Raw genomic sequence first — 23,776 nt, forward strand, 5'->3', positions numbered from 1 at the left:
ATAGGACAAGATACAGAGTACATGATCCACAGCAGAAAAATAGACAACCTATTTATTCTAAGCTTGTAGCAAGAAAGTAGATACTAAAGACTGACAATTTCAAATGTTAAGCTATAAGGTCTATCTCTTTGCTCCCAGCACTACACCACACAGAACAGACACTGCTGCATCTCACCTGGGGTAGACCCTGTAGATCAGCAAGATATCCAGAATTATTTTCATCATTATCTGGGTGGGAAATAATTATATTTTTTTTATTGAAACATATAGTAGTATGTATGAAACATATAGTAGTAGTATAGTAGTTTCCATAGAGGTATTTATGGTAGCAGTTGTCAAAGTGAAAAAATTGTATACCTGCTTCTGTTTATTTTGCTATGGGGTAAGTTACTTTTGGGTTTTTCTCTCTCAAAATTGAACAGATGGCCACCTTGGAAGTGCAGAAGTACTTGATTAAATCTAAGAAGCACACCTGGCAAGTGGACATTTTCTAGGAATAAGAAAGGAGTGTGTAGTCTTTCAAGTAGGAAACATCAATTCTTAGAGCCATGGTTACTTCATACAGTACCACCTTTTCACCTTACATTTCTTAGGAGACATTTATTATGCCTGACTGCTGTGCTTATTATCATAGGAACATTGTGGAACATAATGTCTCCTTTTATGTTTGCAAGGCACTGCTGCTGATGGTCCGATAGGTTAGGTATTTCCATACAGCGTTCATGATCGTTAGACTCACCCTGTATAATGCAGAGGACACTTCTGTTTTCATGTCCCACCCTGAACACTGGCTTCAGTTGGTATATATCAACTGACAATCCATAGAATTGTATGTCTGCAGCACACTGTATAATACAGTTGAAAATATTCAGTATCTCTCCAGCTTCTAGGCCATTTCCCTGGGCAGTTTAGTATCACCTCCTTGGTTGCTACTACTGAGTGCTTGGAATATCGGCAGAGGGATGAGGAGAATACTGACAGTGTAATCTTGCTTGTGGTCCCTTCAGATCAAAGTGCATGAGTGTTTTCAGGAACAGAGAGGGAAACTGCTTTGATTCTGTACTTGGCAAGTCCATCGAGACTTTAGGACACGAAGGCCTGCAATTGTCAGCTGTACTGGAGAGTGCTGAATCAAGTCAGAAGAAAGTCAGCCCAGATCTGACCCCTGCCAGATGTGGAACCTTACTGAACTAGAACATTCAAGGAGTCTGAACAAGGACCTGCTTGCTTAATACAAAGCATATTTGATCTTCAGTACACTCCTTTGTCCTTACTGATATGCTGTGAGATACACAGTGGGCTCTGTGCTGACCCTGCAGTTTCTGATGGGCCTCTTGCAGCTTTCAGACCTCACATGTTGTGGAGGTTATAAAAAGTTCACATTCATTCTAGAGTGCCTCAGACCAGGGATAACTAAATATATGATTTTAAAAGATGACCTGATCCAGGAGACACTACTACAGAAGCTGAGAATATCAACAAAAAGGGGGTGTATGCACATCTGTGTCAGAAAACAGTTTTTTCTACATTTTTTTCATGTAGAAAGAAAAAATTCTTCCAAATCAGAAAGTGGAACTGAGATGGCCTGAGGGATTAAAAAGAACAGAAGTAATTTGTTCTAGAGCAGAGAGGTGATCTTTCAGTGTGGCATAAAGAAATCAGGTGTGAAAGTCAAGTTGATTGTGGAGGAACTCATTTGGAGGAGAATCCTAAGATGTTTGAACAGTCAGCACCTGAACCCAGCACCCTCAGAAAAGGGTCTGTGAGATTTTGATATACTCCTTATTTGAGGACCTAGAGAGACATCCAGCCACGATCAATTTTGTAGGATCTGATTAAACATAGTGCACGTAAATATGATAACATCTCACAGTGGTTGTCACTACATTGGTAGAAACCAAGCTGCTTGGTGTGGATCCGTATATTCTGGTCTGAGCCTTAACATAAGCTTCCCCTAGTCTAGGAAGACATCTTTCGTGATTTTCTGTCTCACTTTCAGATGACAGCTCCTCTGGCAGTTACACATTCCCAGAAATGGGACCGTGTAGTTTCTTGGCTTTGCCAAGGCTGCTGCTGCCTTCTCAGGCTCTTTAGTAGTCTGAACACAAATCTTCCTAGAAAAGCTCTGAACCTGTAAATGCTCTGGGTTTACAGCACTCTCGAGGAACACATTAAGAAAAATAATTTAGGGTTCTGAACACAATTATCGCTTATTTTAGCTAGAAATACACAGCTATATCAAAACTAACAAAAACCCAAACAAATCCAAACCGCCACACTACATGCTTTTGTTAAGACCTGAGGATTTAGATCTTTGAAAATAGGTCTGATCTCCCTGAGAAGTGCATTCCTGTACATAGCTTCTCGAAGTTATTTCACTCTCTTTTTGCAGCAGTTCCGTGCATGATTCACCACATTATGCAAAAATGTTTTCTTTCTTAAAATAGTTTTCCGTGTGTCTGAGCTTTCCCCCAGACTTCATATTCTTTCTGGTTTTAAAAGGCTGTATCAACACTGATATTTTTGTTTAGGCATGGATATGCACCATGTCTCTAGATCCTGATCCTTAAAAAAGTTGGGGAGGAAAGGAACTGCTTTTCCCAAGGCTTTGCTTGCTCTTTGTCAGAAGATGCTTTCACCTGGAAGGGAACAAGTGTCACTCACTTGGCTCTCACGCTAATGTGAAAGTTAGGAGTCAGAAAGACCATTAGTCAGTCTTCACAATGGAGCTTGTTGGCTGGCACGAACACAGCAAGAAATTCCATAGTTTCCAAACAAATTTACAAGCTTTCCGTAAGAAAGTTTTCCAAATTGTCACATGCATAAAATCCTTTTTTATACTGCTTTACATCCTACAACTTTAAACAAATAAATTCTGAAAGCATTAGAAAATAGGGAAGGCTGAATACCATCTACCGAAGGCTAAGAAATCTCAAGTGAATCAGTTGTACTGCTGATCTAGCAGGTTCACAGAGTCTGAAGTGATAGGCTGTAGTTCATAGGAAGCTACTGCTGTGATGAAAAGATGTTTAAAATTTCATTGGATGTTTATGGACCCAGAGGTGAGGCCCCAGTGGATTACCATATACAACATGAAGTTTGTTGGTTTTTTTTTTAAAGGATAAAAAGCTGACCTATTATGGTCTTTTGACTTGATCATATCAGGTCTCGGCTACACGGATGACCTTAGTGGGTGATTTTCCCAACATACGTAGTTCACAGTTGGCCTTGCTTACTTTGTTTAAATTTAGATTTATACATTTTTCATGTTTAAGCAGTAGGGTAGCTAGTAACTAGACATTTTTAGTAAATAATTGCTCATGTTGCTACTAGTTGACTGACAGCAAATGAAATCCTACAAGGATTTTTATACATTTTGGTGGTAGTGATACAGCTAAGTGGCCACTTGGTAGGTGAGAGCTTTGTTTGTCTAGGGTTTTAGCATAATCATTAAATCACAGCTTTCTCTAATTGCTTCAGCTGCAGCCAAACTCAGTTGGATGGGATTCTGTAGCAAATGGAATTCTGTCACATTCAATATCGGTGTTTGCTTTATTAAATAGCATTTCTCTGGGGACCCACATAGACTTTTGGAGTTTTTAATTTGTTACAGTATGTAATAGCTGGCTTCTGTGAAGGAATTGTTCAGCAAACTGCATTCTTATTATTACTACTGATGCCTTTTTACTTTAAATGAGGTTGACAAGATAAGATATGCCATTTAGAAGAAAGCTGTACTTACTTTGCTCAGTGCACTATTTGGCATGCATAAATTCTCCCATTTCTTTGAAGTGAAAATTTAAATTTAATAATTAAAACAAACATACAAAACCACTCTGTTATCACAGCCTCTGAGTTTCCCAATGTGTGCTTCATTCTCTCTATATTTCTTTTGGTGCCTTTCCGGACAGGAACTAAATATCCTTTGATTTAGCTACCTTAACACCCTTGTCAGTGATCTGTTACGCTGCTATATGATATTATAGCAGCAATAACAGTAAAAGTTTTGGGTTTAAGTTTTTTCTTTCACCGTAAGCAGGTGATTCAGACATCTCCATTTGAATCAGAGTTTTAATTTGTAAATGTAAATGTCAGTTTAAAAAGTTCAGTACCCTGTACTAATACTGCTTCTCACCATCAAAACCTGAAAACCATGGTGTATACTGAGAATCCGTGACTGTCTTAAGCACAACCCATCCTCGCTTTGTTGGAGCAACCTGAACTCCTGATTATTGTTCCTTCATTAATCAGACTTGGTTGTCACATGCCCGTTAGTGAGCGTTACGTGCTTGAGAAAGATAGTACTACGTGACAGAAACAGGGAAAGACTGAATGATCTGATGGTAGAAGAATAATACATGGGAAACGGCAATATTTGTAATGTGTTGCCTTGACTTAGGATTTCCTTATATTTCAGATTTCCGAGGATGTAGGAAGATACATATGAAGAGTTCTGCCTCTAGCGTAACTGTATTTTGCACAGGAATTTTGTGTCCAAATACAGGGTGCGATAAAATACAAGACCTGAGGGCCTTTATTGGCAACTATGGGTAGCCAAGGAGTGCAGTTAGGAAGCCAGGCAAATAATCACATCTTCTTCATTTAAAACATTTCATACTGGCAGAAATCTTTAACCAATGCTCCAACTTCTGTCTGCCACTCGGAGCTTTTTATATGAAACAGCAGGAACCTGGCAGCCTGGAGAGCGTTGAGCATTGCGAGCAAAAAACTTGAACATCATTTATAGGTTTTCCTGCCAAGACTGTAAAAATCTAGACAAAGTAGATAAGGTTGTTTCACCCAGCTTTTCACTTATGTTTGTTCTTCACTATGTAAGCTCCCAAAACCTTAACCAGTTTTCTTCCCAAATTTTAAATTCTTGGTAGGTACGTAGAATAGGATTTATCTTACCTACCTTTATCCCTGTAAAAGTTACACAGCTAGACTGAACTATTCTCTAGGCTCCCTCTACAGTCAGTGAAGGGATAGATATCACCAGGAGGCTTTTTATCTCATATGAATTTAGACAACTGTCTTGGGGTGAAATGAATCCCAGCCCTGTTGTCACCCTCTAGCTTTGATTCAGCAAATTTAACAAGTTCCATTCCTGTGCTGGGATTTGGAGCCTTGCACAGAATATTCCAACATCTGATTTCTACTGAATTTAATGGAAAAAGGATGCATAAATCTTTTCATTACTTTTGAAAATCTCAGCCTTAATGTTTATATAAGTTTGAATGCCCATACATTTGTATATAAAAAGTGACAAGCAAAATTTAGTTGTATTACTTTCAAAAACCTGAGCATCTGGCAACTTCAGCTGCATAGTGGCCCAAATGACCAATATGGATGATACTAATTATGCTATAGTTTTGAAAACTGGACCAAGTAAGTGTTGTCTAAAAGAACTTAATACTTCACCCCTACTGTTTTTCTTGTCTGTCTCCTAAGTAGAGTTTAGATTCTGCAACACACATTTAGCAGGGATAATATTTGCGGATAGAGTGACATTGCCAGTTGAGAAAAATGGCTGTGATTACTAATCCTAATAAGTATAAAATGTATATAGGAATTAACGTGAAATGTACTTTTGCTATATTAAAGAAGTAATCCTTTAAAAAAAATCATAAGGGGCTTCTGAGATGAGTTGAATAAAAAATGTGAATGAACTTTTAAGGGACATAATTTGCAGGTGACTATATCTCTTTTATGAAATTATTTGTTAATTCCCACAGCATTTTTTTTGCTTAATGAATATGCACTGTTTATGCAGCAAAGATACAGTATATTATTAAGGCATAACAAAGAACTTGATTTTGTTATTTACCATTGCTTCTTAGCAGAATTTCAGTGCTATAACATTTGTGTTATAGCACAGAAGTGCCATAACATTTGCTTCTCCTCACTCTCTGGAATTACATAGTGCTCCTACAATTTCTTTGGGTGATACCTGAACACACAGAACCACAGTTATATGATTAAGCCCTTAACTGCAGTGAACAATGTATAATTTAACGTGTAGATATGCTTGTAAATAGTAACAAAAGGGCGTGATTTCTTAAATACGTCTCTCTCAGTTGTTTTCTCTTTTTCTGACTAGTTATTGCTAAATTAAGTTTTTCTGCATGATATTACCTGTTCTCTAAAGGAGATGGGGCATACGATACACTGAATCTCTTCCACTTCATGTACCTTCCCAAGAAATAACAGCTCTTTGGTTAGACAGAGGTCTCCAACATGGTGATATGTTCTTACCTGGTTTGCAAAGCTTAATCTTCAATTAATTTGATTTACAGGCTAACAGATGCATACTTGGATCCCAGTCCAGCAGAGCATTTAAGCATATCCTTAATTTTAAGTCTTTTGCTGAGTCTTAGCAAGAGTTTTGTCAAAGTCCCATAGGCTAGAGAGTGTGTAAGTGTCAAATAGAGGTACGTCTCCTCATCTATATGTCTTTTCAACCCATATAACCTTCGTTTATGATAAAGTCAACTCTTAACTGCTACATTACTTAGCCCTGTCACCATTTGATACTTCTCCAATCAGCTGGAATGTAAGGCATAAGGATGGTTTGTCTGGATTTCCCTTCCCTACCTGGGCCACTAGATTTGCACAAGAGGGCAGCACAAGAGATAAAAGCAATATGTTTTCTTAACTCAGCTGAAGAGCTGTTTCTTACCTCTCAAAATACAGTCTGTTAGATTGTAGTTTAGATTACAGTTGTTCAGAGGCAGGGACCTCTGAAAATCCCAGCTTTGTACTTGTCTCTAATATGTGTGGTGCTTTTGTGAGACTTCAGTGAACAAAGAGGTGGTGAAAGTCCAGTGTGAAATGGAGGTGTCAAGGACTGTCTTCATCGTGTTCCTATTGCAGTACTTAACTGTTGTCAGTAATAATTTTACTTTCACTGTAATAACTGATAAAGGCATTTGTGTCCACTAAATTTTAGAGCCTTGGGAGGTGGTGCAGTTGGGTAGCTAGACGCAGAGAGACTCTTTTACTAATGTTGCTGGGAATATGACTTTTTCTGTGCCCTAGTGACATATGCTGTTTGATGCTCTATATTCACTGATGGCAATACTAGTTATTGCCTTTTCATTGGGATAGATGGCATAGTAGCTTCCATTTACTCATATAGATGGAAGTAAACAAGGTAAAAAAGAAACCAGGTCAAAATGTCAGAATAAAATAAGAACAGTCATATGACTGGTGGTAATACAATAGATAATAGACACACTTAATATTCCATCTCTATAAACCATTCTCAAAGGCTGAGGCTGTGGGGTATTTTGTGGCAGAATAGAGAAGCGTAACTGTGCTTCATTTTTGATAAACACAAAACTCAAGTCTGTGATTTATCTGCAATGATCATAGATGGAGAATACTACTAAAGAAATCCATTACTGTTCCCAGCTAGCTAGAGACATCCTCATGCCTATTGAAAAGAGGGCTCAAACTTAAAACAACTTTGAATATGGATTTAGCATGCACCAAGTCCAAACAAATACTATGCTATGGGTGGAAGTGTCTATTTCTGTTTATGACTGCACATGATTTAGTTGTTAATGCCCAGTCTCTTTGTTCACACAGCCAGAATATAGGTCTTATCCACAGAGACCAAGTACAATCTTATCCCATATACTTAGAAAGGACAAAAGAGCATCTTCTGCTACTTATTGATAATATTGCTGTGAAATATCAAGGATGATGTCATGGTGGCTATAAGGAATTGGCAGTGGAATATGTCTTGAGCCCAGCTTCGTTGCTCTTTTTTCCCCTTTCTTTCTCCTATCCATTCTTGCGCACAAGTTTCAGGAGTGGAAATAATTAATTCAAATTAAAGAAGCAGGTGAAATAACACATTTCATAAATTAACTCTTTCTGCTCTGTGCTGCTTACAATGCAGTATTAAACTCTGCAACCTGTGTCTGTTTGCTGTAGGTGAACAGTGAAACAGAGTGAATATTTAAGGATTCATTTCTCTTTTGTCCACAAACTGCAGTAAAATTTAAGCAATGAAAAATAATAGGTTTCAGACCTTTCTTCTTTGATTCTGTAATGAGACAGAACCAGGTAGCTCTGTCTTACCTTTCCTGACAACTTAAGTTAGAAAATCTCTATAATTTTAAAGACTCCAATTTTAAAAGGATATCCAACTTGATATACATGTAGCATCTGTACAGACGGAAAAATTGGGTGACTTAGATGTAATGTAATCATGATACTTTTATAGTCGTGTGTAGACTGGTCTTGCTATTTGCCAGCCTAGCGAGTAGTTGCCACAACTAGTCTAACAAAAACTCTCTAATTCGGGCATACTTTAGTGGCCAGATAACAAGGAGGAGTTTTTCTTCTAAACAGAAGAAAAATATTTCTCTTCCTCATATCAGTGTCAGCATGTTTTAGTTAATCTGAATCCCTGTTATAATTGCCCAGTGTGTGGACTTGCTATTTGAGAATCTAAGTGATGCTATCTCAAAGCAGTGTATCTGCAAAGCTGAGGTGGATGGCCAGTATCACCACAGCATAACTGTTTTGCTGTCGTGATGATGATTCCCACATCCCCGGGTTCAGAGGACATCAAGAAAATGGCATGAATCAATTTGCATATTTTGCAAAGCCTCTATATTTCTTTTTTTTCTTCTCCCATTTTTATCTGAAATCAAATAATTAATGTTTGATTTTTACAGTTCCCCATTCAGAAAATAAGCTTTTACTCCCCCCCACCCCCTGCATTTTGTTGCCTTATAGTATAGTATAGTGGTTTATTGGCAATAAAAATAGGATCCTGGATATATTAAGAATTTCCAGTGAATCTGTAAAAGTTGCTTTCCGTTATGAGCTTTTCCCTGTAATTCCATTGGATTCTTAAAGTTACTCCTGCTTTACATGAGAAACAGAGACGTCGCCCCCATTTTGCACCCAAGTCAGTCTCTCTGAGGTGGTATTGCTGTGGGGATTTGTTGCATGGCTATAGTCTCCCTTTTCAATGAAACAGAAACTTGGTGTTATTTCTTTACTGTACAAAAGAAGATAAGTTCCAAAATGGAATGTAAACAATAATTTAATTAATTATTAAGTAAGCTGAAGAAACTGATATGTTTTGGGCATTGAGCAGTTTTGGCAAGGAGTTGCAAGTATATAATGGAACAGAAAACTACTTATGACCAAAGCCAAGTCTTAAAATTTTTCTGCCAGTTTTACTACACATTGTTTGAGAGATGGCATCCAGCCACACTAGTAAGTGAAATAAAAGCAAGCAACACCATTAAAACTGTGAATATGTGTGAAATAACAAATGGAAGGAATTGAGTCAGGCATTCCTGACAGGGGGAAGGGAGCTGGAGATTCTGTGAGATACCACTAGCTGCAAGATTAAAGGTATGTTTAATGCTTTGTAAAACACACTTTATGTTTAAGATAAAGTAAATGAGAGAGAATAACGAATGTAAAAGCAATGGGAGTGGTCGTTACAAACCAGCCCTGGGCAAACAGATTGGTATTCTTTTTTAAGGTGCTTTTAATAACTGCACAACATACCACATATTGCTAGCAAAGATGCTCTGGATGTAAGATAGGTGTGCATCTTGTACCTGTATGATAACAGACAGCCATTTGAATATTTGGATTTCTCACCTACATACTGTATATGAGTATTCCACTTTTTCACTCTGTTCATACTGCTTCCAAGAAAATCAATTTAAGACTCAGAATATCAGTATTCCATATAGAATTTATATAAACAGCAAAAAAACCCTATGCCAGATCATAAAAAATATTGTGCATTGCAGGGCCAGACCTACAGATCAGTACTCAAAATGTCCAAATGTATAAAATTAAGATATATGGATCCCTGTTAATTTGTTACTCCTGTGAAATTTATATCAGAACCTCGAATTTGTTGGGTAGACCTACGACGGGTCTAATTTAAAGCTAATGGGGAAAGTTATTGGTTTCTTGTATTCAGGCATTTTATTTTTAATGGTCTGTCAGTGTGCTCCGAGTATAAACATTAGTGTCAGAATTTTTTTATTATACTTATCTTGTGAGTTTCATAATTTGTAATGGCTGTGCAGTTTTTACAGGTGTATTTAGTGGCAAAATCTTATCTTGAACTGCATTTTAAAAGCTCAAGTGTAGTTTGATTTGCTGGGAATGGGAGGAGGGGAGGAATACCATTCTCTCCTTGGGGAGACAGCAGTTTCCTTGCGCAGCATTAACTTGAAAGAATATGAGAAGCGCGTATGTTGCCAACAGGAGTGTGGACATAGAGAGTTCTGAAAATAGTAAATGTCAATAGGGAAGGCTTGCAAGTGCCAGAAGAAAAATGTAAGCTCCCAAGGGCACTATCTCTTTTTATTTTTGCCTTGTCCAATGCCAAGCCACATAGGTTGATGTTTAAAATTCAGTTCTTCCCTGAAAAGTGATTATATACAAAAAAAGGTCCCATTTCAGAACAGATGCGTTTCCTGTGTGTATTCAGAATCACATTTATTTGTTTCCATGACTCTCTTTTTAATATACTGTTTACACCTATTATACGTGTGCAGCCAAAAGCGATGTGAGGGAGAAGATAAAAATCCACTTCTTGCTGGGTACAAGCCGTGGAGCTGCTGCCATGGGGCAGCTGTGCCTGAGGCTTGTAGGCAGCAGGACCGCTGCATCCACTCTTCTTGGGAACACAGTAGCCATGCTCTGCATCTCTTTCCCCTCTGCAAAACACTAGCCTAGAAATCTCTAACAGGGGATTATACCACTTAACCTGTGATGGCAGCAAAATGAGCTGATTATTACTTTTTCTATCCTTGTTAGCCACCGAGGACAAGTGATCGCTCTTCTTTATAGCAATCTTGTCATACAGTTGATGACTGTCATCACGTTCCCTCTGAGCTTCTTATACTAAACACATCTAGGTCCTTCTGCCTTGATTCCTGTGAGTCTTCTGGGGTTGGCTGGTTTGTTTGCTTGTGTCTTTAAATGCAATGATTCCTGTTGTTCTCAGCTAGATTCTTCAAGAGTGGGTGGTCCAGACCCGGACATAGTACTCCAAAAGTGGATGAACTATTCCAGTTGAAGTCTTCCCAGAGATGTGTTTGCTGGAGTGGAAGGGAATTATATCTAAGACATTTCCCTTATTTGCAAGAGCAACAGATTTCTGACATATTTGCTTTATGTTTGGGACTGTTTTCTACAGTGCTGCTTAGCCAGTTATTCCCCATTTTGTATTTGTGCTTTTGTCACTTCGCTTTATTGAATTTCATCTTCATTTCAGATCATTTCTGCAACTTATCAAAATAATTTTGAATTCCAGTTCTGTCCTGCAAGGTACCTGCGTCCTCTCTTGAGCACGGTTTCACGTACTGACTTTTTACATGAACTCCATTCTGCCTTCCAAGTCATTAAACAAAAATAAAGGAATTTGGAGAAAATGCCATAGGCTCAGTTGGCCTTATATTCCAGTTGCAAGATCTATTTTGGTTCAGCAATCACCATCACAAGCAAGTAGAAAGGCCTCATTTGGCTTGCAGACTGTTAATCATGTAAGTGTGTAAGGTGTAAAGAAGAACCCAGCTTGACTCTCAGATCCCACAGTGAATATGTGGGACTATTAGACAGAGGGGGAAAAAGAACATCATTGTACTTAAAATCTGATTACATTTGCCAAAGAAATCAGAGTCAGGAAAAAATATTGAAACCCTAGGATTCCATTTACTTGGAGACCCTATTCAGAGTTGAGCCATGCTTCAAATTACAAATAATACCAGGGGTGGAGGGGATCAGAGGGAACAATGACATTTGTGGCAGAAGACTTTTTGCTGCTTGGGTAGCTGGCTAGAGCAGCATGGCATCTTCACTTCTGACCCAGCTTGCTGGCTGTTTCTGCCCTCTTCTCTCCTTTGACCCATTCCTTAAGTTTATTTTAATACAAAATATTTTTAAAGTATTAATTTTTTTATGTGTTATGTTTAGGCCATTATTTCAATGTTTGAGCGTGTGAGTGCACTACGTGAAAGGGAGGTTGCCATGGTAATTTCTCATTATTGTTGAATAGAAAAATAATTACTCTGGCAAAATCCCCCGTAACCTGTCAGAGCATAAGTTAAAGATGCCTGGGGGCAGCCTTGCCTTCACCATCGCCTTTTTGCAAGAAAAAGGGGGTGATTTTATTCTTCTTTTCTTTTTTTTTTTTTTCGTAATAACTGGATTCTTTTTCAGCTTGGCTAGGGGACACCTCATTTGGTTTTGTTCACCATTTGGCTGTGAGAGCAGTTGGGCCCACCTGTGACAAGGGTGGAGCAGAGAATTAATCAGCAGAGCATATCCAAGCTTGACAGAGGATTTATATAGTCTATTAAGGTTTGGGCGTTTTTTTGTGGGTGGGGGTGGGGTCTTGCATTTTCTGTTTTTCCTTCTTCCTGACATAAAATATGAAAAAGTGTAAGATAAAGACCTTGGACAGTATTCAAACTGTGACAGAGTCTGGATATTTTGTCTGTCCAGGGAGAGAATCCACAGTAATTCTGTGTCTACGTTTTTCCTGCCTTCAGACTTCTTGGAAGCAGGAGTGAGTGCAAATATGTGTGGTTTTGACACGAGGCCCTGCACTTCCCTGGCTCTTCTCTGTCTTTCCCGTGTGCATTTGTATGCCGACTGTGATACTCCCCTTTTGCCTTCATTGTCATTGGATGCTGCATGAGTAGCTCCAGTGATACTCAATTACTGAGTTAACAAGAGCTGCAAATGTGGTATGTGACATTGCTTCAATCTTTCCCTCCCCTCTTTCTTCCCGATGACAAGTATATCCAAAAGATCCCAGTTAAGTGATACTGCAGCCTCTCTTTTGGCAAATGGAAGAGTATGGCAAATGACAGAGTATGGCTCGTATTTACTTGCTGGACAATATACTCTCGTATGGGCTTATAATGTCACCCACAAGGCTGTCCCAAGCGACGGGTCGGTGCACAGAGGTGTGTTGCTCGGAGCTGGTTGCTGTTGAACACCTTTATATATATTCTGTATTTACCCTTGTGGCTACTCAGGTAGTCGATGCAGCGATGTTTGCATGTAGAAACACTCATGAGGTTTACAGCAGCAAAGAGGGAAGAGCAGCAGCTCTCTGTGGCAACAGATTTCTAAGACGTGGGGACAGTTTTGATACGTCTTTGTGTGACTGAATTTTGAGCAAGTACCACAGGGCCATGCTGCTCGTTGTCCTGCTGCTGCTGGGTGAGACAGGCTCTGACCCAGCCAAGAAGTCTCTCGGGGGGTCTCTGGTAGGAGCTGGAATGATAAAAGTTTTTACCATTTCTTCATTGGATGCTTGGCAAAAATCAAAGTAAAGTTGTAAATCAGGAAAGATACCTTGCTCAGCAGTTTGGAATGAAATCCAATAGTAACATCTTCAGCAAAACCAGGAGCAGAACTAAAAAACCCAGACAGTTATTTCTCTGCATGTGTACATACAATGAATATGACAGATGCATGTTTTGTCTTAAATCGACGTTTTATCTCAGGGTTTTTCTTCCTATGAAGGTAACAAATGATTTCTGGCTTAGTTATATATTGCGCAGGCATTAAGAGGTACTCAGTGCTCACTACGCTGAATGAACGTGGCCTTGCACGCTGGGAAGGCAGCTGCTGTGAGTAGGATAGAGTGGCTCTGAGAAGTGTGACTGGGGCATCTTCAGAATTGGATTTCCAGCTCTGTTGCTGATCCCGTGTGCTGCAAGTGATTTAAATCTCAGGGCCTCAAAGGAGCAGAAGAGTCTGCACCAAACATTTCAAATCCAGCTATTAAATATAACCATAGCTTTTGAATGAAACAATTGGTGAATTCTGTTATTGCCTGACTTCTCTGAAAACCCTTGCAAGCTGGACCACTTGCACATCGAGGTTTGGGTGCCTGTTGTTGGTCACCCAGGTCTGAAAATGCCTGGTTCAATTGTCGAAGCCAACAGACCACCTGTAGTAGTGTATTGGTATATGCTTTACATTGTACACTATGTTAATAATTGCTGTGTTCTGGCTATGTGTATTACTGTAAGTCTAAGTATACACAGGTCATCTTAAAATATTGTTTTCACTTTGTGTATCCCACTGAAAAGTAAAGATTTCACACAACAATTACATTTAAGTAACTAGCTGGTATTTAATTAACCTGCAGTAGCATTGTATTTGTATTAAATGCATTGGAGTGGAATGGCTATTATATTTAGTTTCCAAATAACTTTCTTGTCAGCTCATGCTGATAATCGGGTTATGTAGCATTATAGAATTAAGTACTGAGGTTTTTTTTCATTATTAGGACCAAGCATTTGAGATGTACAGCCCAGAAAAGGAGGGAAAAATTCATAATTGCTTTATTTGCAACTGATTTATAAAACCATTTTTAACATTTGAAGAAAAACATATATTTATGAGAATGAAAGTTTTTACATATTTAGTGTGCTCGATAAAATTAAAGATAGTTATTGTATAATAAACTAAAAATTTTAGCTTTCTTCTTAAATTAGAACCATAACTTTATCTAGGAAAATTAGTTTGAAATATCATATAGACATCTACAGCCCAAAATCATAGGTGAAGAAGTGCAAAATATGTGTGATCCTGTCGAATTTCTTTTACAAAGGATGAACATATTTTCATTTTGCCTCCTGTTAAGTGAATGATCTGTTGCTTCCTAGGATAGTGACAACCTCTGGTGGGATGCCTTTGCAACTGAATTTTTTGAAGATGATGCAACCTTAACCCTTTCATTTTGTTTGGAAGATGGACCAAAGCGATACAGTAAGAGACATATTTTTTGTTCTAATTTTAAGCCTGAGTTTCTAAACACAGTTTATCTGTAAGAGACAGATGCAACCCTGGCAATGACAAAGTCACTTGTTTGTATTCAGTGACCATTAAGTTCCCTTAAAAAATTGCATGGGATGGGAATCCATTTTTTTGTGGAATTCCTCTGAATTTTATTAAATGAAAATAAATTACTTCGTAGTGAAGTAGGGCAAATAATACAATATAATCTTTGGAATTTTTAAATTAATTTCCTTTGGCTGTGCTTGCACTCTTTGTTAATTTGGTTTCCGCAAGCATTCAAGTATTGAGTCTTGTGGGCAAAATTGTTCACAAAAAAGGAACTTTGTAGAAATTTTCAGTATTGTTGCTGGAAGGTCTACTAGATTTAAACAGGGATCAGAAAAAAAAATACCAAAAGCTATATCCTAGCTGGTGGAGATAATCATTATTCCATCAGCTGTGTGGATCTATGCTGTTTGCACACATTAAGGACCTGCCCTGGATGTTGTCTGAATAGCAGTGGAACTCTAGAATACTCTCAATCAAGCACTAAATGAAAGCTTGAATAAAAGTGAAGCAGTGGATAAATCCGATGGTATTTGTATCCATTGCCTGCATATGCTGAGCAGGAAAAAGGGGAAAAATTCATTGAGCAAATTGTTTGAAGTGAATAATTCACTCGGCTTTAGCACTAAGCAAGAGAGGGATAAGTAAACATTGAAAAACTGCATTGCCAATTGTTTCACTCCATTCAGAGTGACCCCTGCTTCACGGTGACAGCTTGTGCGCTCTGCTTAATGTTCTGAATCTTGCAAGGTTCTTGTTTTTTGTGAGAGTGACTGATTGTCAGCATATCACTCACATACTTCTAATTCCTTTTATCAATTATCTCAGGTATTTATTTGACAAGTGTTGCCTTCTCCTGGAGAAAAAATAACAGCCACTTTGAACGCACGTTCTGGGATTAGTGTTGACAGAATTACAGTTTCTTGCCTTTCAAAGCAAGTGATAACTCTGTAAAGGTCCTCAAATTACAGCCTATAGCAACGGTGGTAACAGCTGATCTGTCCTGATTAGGTTGAGTCAACTTGTCAGATATCAGATTTGCTAGTTGTGTTATCAGTCCAGAAGGCACAGATACATCAGCAAAAAAGCAATTAATGTCCAGTTAGATCAGCGGGAGTTGTGTTTCTGGAAAACAGTGCTGCATATGAAAGAATTTGTCAAAGAGTGAAATATTCCTGTTGTCACAAATGCTTGATAATGGTTGTGCTATCTGTAACTGGGACAGTTTGGTATGGGGCAATATTGCGATTCTTAGCATTGTTGCTGATAAGCATGATTGAAAGATCAAATTACTGTAGGCATGTTTTGAAAAGCGACTAGTACACAGGATTTTTCCTCTGGTTTTAATTTTTGCGCAAACTGTTGTTGCTTTTGGTGTTATTCTCAGCGTCCGGAATTAAAGCTCAGCATTTAGGGCTCTTTCTGTTCATTCACGTTTCTCTTCCTTTGTTAGTAAATATTTATGTAATTCTGAACTACAGTATTAGTGATTCTTTATGACATGAGCAGTATTCCTGTTTAGTGATATTCTAAAGAGCATGCTTGAGCTGTTCCAGTCTGGGACTTCCATTGCCATCTCAGCAGGCTTTGAGAGCAGCCTTGAGGTGCCAGGTTGTCCAAGTCCCTGCTCGGGGACACCTCCAGTGTTGCTTGGGGAGGGTACAGAGTAGAGGGTTCTGTGTTAAGAGCAATCCTCTCTTCCTACCAGGGAAGTTTGTGTCCAAAAATATGTCCAGGAGTTGAGAACAGAGGAGTCTGCTCCCCTTTGGGTGCAAACATTAGCAGAAAATCGCTTCTGCCTGTAGCAGGTCCTCGCTGAGCACAGAGACCTGATCGAGGTCTCTGTTTTGCCTGCTCAAGCTGTGCACATGCTCCGTGGAGGGTCTTGGCATGGAGGTCTCTCCATGGAGGGTCTTGGCATCTCCCAAAGACCATAATGTCACCCAATGCCGTTATTCCAAGTAAACAGTGAAATTTCTGGCCAGTGCGCTGGGGCTCCTCTTAGATGAGCCAGAGTATGCTGAGTGATGGCAGCACCAAGCATGGAGTTTTGGAAGAGCTGAAATAAAAGTGCCTGGTCTCCATCCGCACTGTCCCCAGTGAGACACCTGCCTCCTCACCCAGCATGCACGTTCTTTAGTACGTAGTGGGCATTAAAAACATCGGAGCTGACTGAGAGGGAAGAGAAAAAACAAATTGTTTCTTCTTACTTACTTTACTTTATTAATTGTCTTACTCTTGCAGGCACAAACAGTAATGGAGGGAACCGAGATTAGGCCCTAGGAAAGAGAAATAGGCATCCTTTGAGAAGTCATTTATAGACCTCTTGCCTCTGCTCCAGGATTCAGCTCAAAATTGCCTGCCTTCGTCTTGCTTCAGCCTGTGAGACATTTGCTTACATCTCTGACATTGGTTGTGGCTGCCACCTCTTTTTCTTTCCTTTGGGAAATGGTTTCCCTCTTTTGGGAATTAAAATATTCTCTTCTGGAGCAAACAAATTCCAGAAAAAATCTTGTGGAGGTGTGTGTGGGGGGAAGGACAGATAGTTTTTTGTTATCCGTGGCCACAATTTTTCACTGAGTTATAGCAATTCCCAGTCCTTTTTTGTCCTTGTTCTCAGGGGCTATCTGGATTTTACCTTAAGTTGACAGAGACAAGGAAGAACATGGTGTTTTGCCCAGGTTCTTTCTTCAAAGCCCCCAGGTGTTGTGGGAGGCTGCTGGGAACTTTCATTTTCTCTTCTGCTCTTCTCTAATCTTCACAGCAGTCCCCAAACCCCTCTGGGGGCTTCTTTTCCATACTTGCTTTAAACTTCTCCTTTCCATGGGTTTCCTATCGCAGCCTGTTTCCCAGCTGGCTTTCTCTGCCCTCTGCTCTTATGTGGACAGCCCAATCTCACAGCCAATGCAAACGTTCAGAGCACGTGAATCAGCCTATAAAACATTGTTTGTGTAAGTGTTAAGATTTTAAAAAAATACTACTTTTACTTGCCTCCTGTTTCTTTTAATATACAGTTCTGTCCAAGAAACTGTAAGGGTTGAAAACTCACTTTTTTTTTTTTTGTCTCAGAAAAATAAGCTGCTAATTTAATTTCATGGCCCCAAACTGAAGCTTTATGAAAACACCAAATATTTTTAGGCCTGCCTTTCACATTATCATGTTTTACAGCATACCTCTCTATACTGAGAGAAGTGTTTCTCTTCCCTTTGCCAGTCTCAGTGTTGGGCCTGCGAGTTTTCTCCTTGACTATCAGCTCTGAGATTCTTTAATTTGTAGGGAAAAATAGATACTGGTGGAAGTGGGGATTTTAAGTCACTGCATCATGTTTACTTTACTTGGCACAAGACAGCACTATGTACGGATACTTGAGCTGGCTTTAAATGTGCCTGTATATCTGTATGACACAGCATGGAAAGATACTTACTTATGCCCTGGGAAGAGTAGAGGTCTGTTAGTTCAGTGATCCACCACTGCTAATTAATTTGATTGCCAGGTTTGTTAGACCTAGACCAGTTATCTTTGCAGAACATTATTCTGCCTCGGATAGATGTGCACTTGAAAGCCCAGCTCAACTTTTCATGCCGAGCTTCTGTGTCAGACATGAAATCGCTGCTGTGCCCATCTTTGCAGCTCTTTGTCTTTCTTCAGCATTTTATTTCTGTAAATGCGAGAACTTTACCTTCTGCAATTCTTACTCCCCGGTACAGCATTCCTGAAAGAAGATACTACCTTCTTTCAAGCATCCACTGAAAATGTATGTTTTTCTCCTGCTTGCGTACACCCCTCAGCTATTCTTTTGGTCTGCTATTATCTATGAACTCTACTCATGTTATTAAATTCTACGTTGAAATTGAGTTTTAATGAGAAACGATACAGAAAAAGATAAATTTTAATGTAACAAAGGTGTAAATTATGTGTGTTTTCTCTGGTCTGGCTTTTGACTATAGTGAGATGGAGAGAAAGCTCACACATTCCAATGCCTAAAGGCAGGGAAAGAGTCCCAAAACCAGAGAGATGCTACCTGTTTTAAACTGCATCGAATTATATTCAACAGAAACTAAGAAGTAAACCCATGAAATTCAATTTACAGTGAGAGAAAAAAGAAATTTGCTTTCATTTATTATGCCCTGATTTATTGGGTCAAGACGTAAATAGGATTTAAACAAAACCAAAAAAAAGAAAAATAATGGAGCAATTTTTTTTTTCTTTTTTGTGGATTCGTTTCCTGTTAAGAGTCTTCTGTCCCCGTAAAAGAGTAAATACTAGACTCTGATCCATTGTTGCCCAGGTTCTTTGTTTCTTAGAGACAAAATATTTCCCGAACAGATAAGAGAAACAAGTTTGATTGACAGCTCTTAGCAGAGTCTCATCAGCTGCTGTGCTGACAGCCTGGTGATGCGCGCTGTGCTGATGTGGTAGGGACTGACAGCTGATTGACAGCCCAAGACTGTGGAGACAGGAAAGATGAAGCATGCTCAGTAAGAATAATGTGCAGTGTTTATGCAGCACTGCAGAGAATAGGAGCTAGAAAGTTAACTCTTTCAGAGCAAATGACACTGTAATGCATAATGGATGCAGTTGCCACTGTACGGAAAATTAGATCTTGTCTACATTTATGTTCACAAAATGCTTTCTTTTCATGGAGGACCTATATACTGTGAGGAAGCAAAAGCATGAGGTTCACATTTGTAACTGTAAAAAAAATTTCATGTGTGGTAGGTATGATGGAGTCCTCAAAATGGATTTATTTAAACCTATAGATGTAGAATGTATTGAGAACTTCAGGCACGTTTTATGGCTTTCCATCACCCAATTTATATGGCATTGCATGATGTTACACAGCAGAAATTTCAGAATGAAGCAGTAGAGCTTTTTTGCTGTGTATCCCTAGAAAAATATAGTCATTTCAGTTTTATTGTTCCTCTGAATCTGTAGCTGATAATTGAATATGCATTTTGTGTTATAATCGCTACTGCAGTTTGCGTTTGGAATGTACAATATAACTATACCATGCTTTGCATTTGGTGCATTTTTTGTTCACGTTCTCTATTTGTTGCGTGAACCCTGCTTGATTTTTCTTCATTTCTTGATTTTTTGACAACTGGAATATTAGAGGTAGAGTTTTCTGGGCAATAGTTTCAGAGTACAGTGAACTTTGGGCCAAATTATCAGCTTTCAAGTGGTTATCTAAGTTGCTCTGTGTGCCTTTAGAAGATATTAGAGAGGTGTATCTTAGACTTTACTACAAATTATGTAGTGAATACACAGCAAGTGAAGCAAAATAGATTCATTCTACCTTTGTCCCTGTTTATAAGCTGTGCGATAGTGGTAACTTTACAGCCCTTTGTGGATAACTTCTGCGGGGGTTAATGGTGGACAGCTATGTCTAGTGGGCATTTCTTATAAGCAGGGAACATACTTTGGGAATAAACAGGGAAAGTTCACCACACATTACCCACTTGTTTAACTGTTGTCAAAAAGGTGGTTTTGAGAGGCTAGCATGCTACATTATCACCCCAGGTTTCTATAAAACTGTCGTCTGTCTTCCCTCAAATAACTCTTACAGAGAAAATCAAATTTGCCAAGAGAAACAGATTGTAGTATTTCCAGGAACATGCTCTGAATTTTTCCTTGTATTTTTTTCCTAGAGAAATCCCAGTCATTAAACATGATTTGAGCATTGAGGTACAACACAGTAAATTGGCCTAGCTTAGTTAAGTGAGACAGAGGATTCTGTGCAACTGCCTGGTTTGTCTTTATATACCACTCTTCTAGTTTTGTTTTCTTCAAAGTTTCTTGGCAATACTTTCGAGTTTAATTTCAGAACAGATACAAAAATTTTGTTAAAATTGGGTCTAACAGGTCCGCAAGTGCCTGTGGACCACCACTAGCACTTCCACCCCCCAGTTAATGATTTCTAGTTGATAATTACTTCTTAAAATTGGTGTTTTAAGAAGTTCTCAATCCATTTTACATAGGCTCTATTAAAACTGTCTATTAATAATTTTTATTAAGAATATAAGCAATGCACTAATAAGTCAAATGCATTACAGGTGTCTAAGTGTATTACACCTATGCGCTTATCTTTATCACCCAAACTTCTGTAAGCTTATCAAAGAATAAAATGAGATTTGTTTGACAAGACATATTTTACATAAACCCATGTTGACTGGCATTAATTACATCCCTTTCACTTCAATCTTTGTCAGTTAAATCCTGTATAATTTTTTTCGCTATTTTGTCTGTATTGATATCAAGTAAGTGTATTATGTTATACAGTTACCTGACTTTATAGTGTCCCTTCTTAAATATCAGCACAAAGGTAGTGGGTTTTTTTAATTCCTTCAGTAGTTTTAATTACTATTTTATAACACCAGATAGAAATGTGCAAAAGAAACTCTTAGAACTGCTAATTTTAAAATATTTACTCCTAATAGACACTATTTAAAATCATTCTTAGTTGATGATCGACTAGGAAGCACTTTTCATCTCAAGATCAACGTTCTTTCCAAAAGTAGAACAGAAAAGCTTTTTACATATTGATGTTAACAAATTTTCTGTTTGCAAATTAAATTAAGTTTTGAATAAAATTCAAGGTCTTTCTTATTTTCTCTAGCCCATACAGTCCTGGATTTTTCACCTTCAGCATCTTGTTCAAATATTTTATATTTCATAGTGTGTTTTTACAGAATGTTTTCACTTTTTTTGCTCTTTGCTTTTACATTCTATATTCATCTTAATTATCAAGGTTTTTTTCCTTCTGATTATTGCCTTCCTTTTTCTACTAACTTTTTTGCCACAGTTGTTTTCTTTCTCACAGGATAGCTGTGGCTTTTGGATATCTTGTCAGGTCTGTCTAACAGATTCTTAATTTTCATGCATAGTTTTTACCCATATTTTGTCCCAGTCGGTTGAGCTTTAGTGAATCCAGTATTTTGAAGCACCAGCTGTATCTCTCCTATTGACTGGGATTGCCATTTCTTTGTCTGTACTGAATGCGTATTTTGGATGGCGTTTGTACAGAAACGTGTGGTCTGATTGGAAAGTGTCCAGAGGAAAGCAAAAGCCTTGAAAATAAGTCTTACTAAGAAAAATGAAAAAATATGAGTTGGTCAGTCTACAGAAGAGGACATGGGAAAAAGGGGAGGGAAAAATGGGACATAGTAACAAGACACATCAAGGAAGGGCATGCGATCTGTTTCCATATCCATGATGAGCAGGAGAAGAGATGCAGGCCTTAAATTGCATTAAAAAAGTACATTGAGGGGTTAGTTCCTACCGATAAGAAAAATGAGGTGCTGGAACAGATTCCCTGGGGACGCTGTGTAGCTTCCACCAGCTAAGGGGCTGTGTCTGGCCTCCATCTCTGATTCCCTGGAGTTACTGGTTCCAAAGGAAGTGCCAGCTTTCATCCCTCTGTTCAGTTCAGCCTCAGCCATCATAGCAAGTTCCATAATGATTTTCTCATCTTGGGTGCTAAACTTTTTGTGATTAAAAACATCCTACTATTTCTCATTTTTAACAATATGAATAATGTTTTTCTAATACTGCTGGCTATGCAAGGCTTGCTGCACGAATCTTCCACCAATTTCCTTCAGAACATGCATTTTTCTTTTTCGCCATATTACTGACAGGTGCTGAAGGAGTAATTCCTTCTAGCTCCTGATTTGCGATTAGTAGATATGAATTAGACCTTCACCTCTGCCCACTGCAGGCTTGTTAGTTAGCATAATATTCCTGCGCTTCTGAGTTATCGATACCTTTCAAATACAAAAGGGCTTCTTTACTGTAAAGTGCTAGCCACGTGCAACATGGGTGTGCATTCATGTATGTACACACGCAACCTCGGTTAGGAGCTCCATGGGAAGGTTTATCATGAAAACTGTCTTTTTCAAATATTTTACAAATAAATAAAAGATTTTGGATATCGTACAAATGGGTATTTCAATCTCTTCTGATTGTTACTAAGCATGCTATACAAATCAATGTTGCCGACCCGGGGTCTCTGAAGTGGCACCTGGAAAAGGGCTACTGAACTCCTAATGTGAATACTGCACAATTATATATAGCCTCTAATTGCAATGGCCCACCAAAATCCCAGTCAATCAGATTGATTCTGCTGCTGTTAAACAGATTAAGTGATAAACCCTCTTTGGGAGAAATCATAATATAATAGGACATGGTAGTTATAAGGGTCTAGGGTCCATTCAGAGAGCTGGAAGAATAAAGGCAAAATTAACATGATAGAATCACAGTGATTTATGGGCTTTTCCACTGCCCAGTACAAATAATCCCTTTGTTGTGGTTGGCTTGTGTTCGCCCATTTAGTCCAAATTATGTAGTGTTCAATTCTTTCTCTCTGCTGGAGACAAAGTTAATAAAATGCTGGAAACCCATGCAAAATAATGGAAATCAATAGCTTTTTACACCAAAATATTAAACAACTTTTCACTATTGCAAACTCAGGGTAAATGATTTCTTTCTTTGCATAGTGTGATGGCTGTTGGGAAGAGTTGGTCAGCACTTTTTCTGTTTTGCTGAACCAGGCAGGCAGATCAGTGTTTGGCTTCCAATGGCACCAGTACATTAAATATAGATTGTTAAGTTTTTTTAAAAATTGAGAAATAAAACTGTTGTCATCCTAAGGCATTTTAAAATATTTTTATATGAAATTGAAAATGTTCGGTTGTTATTAATTCAACTTTTAAAATTATAATTTTTTTTTAAGATGGTCAATCAATATATGTTATGGTCTTGCAGGAAAATGTTCTAACATACGTACAGAATTGCTATAAGAATAAGACTCAGTCTGAATATTCATCCAAATCTAGAATTATATGTATCTTTCCCTTAGTAGTCAGGAAATATTTTTCTTCTGCATTTTTTGTTTTATTTCTTTTATTTTATTACACTT

At 38.3% G+C, this 23,776-nt stretch overlaps 1 protein-coding gene across 13 annotated transcripts in view; it reads left to right on the forward strand.

Annotated features, from left to right (window-relative positions):
* Window positions 1-23,776, forward strand: part of LDB2 (LIM domain binding 2) — a 220,902-nt gene that overhangs the window by 62,234 nt on the left and 134,892 nt on the right. For all 13 annotated transcript variants that reach the window (XM_054204263.1, XM_054204266.1, XM_054204270.1 and 10 more), the window contains one exon: window positions 14,685-14,787. In XM_054204263.1, the coding sequence (XP_054060238.1) occupies window positions 14,685-14,787 (103 nt within the window). The remainder of the gene's footprint in view (window positions 1-14,684; window positions 14,788-23,776) is intronic.

The sequence above is a fragment of the Rissa tridactyla genome, chromosome 5, assembly GCF_028500815.1.
Source record: "Rissa tridactyla isolate bRisTri1 chromosome 5, bRisTri1.patW.cur.20221130, whole genome shotgun sequence".
Classification (NCBI taxonomy): Eukaryota; Metazoa; Chordata; class Aves; order Charadriiformes; family Laridae; genus Rissa; species Rissa tridactyla.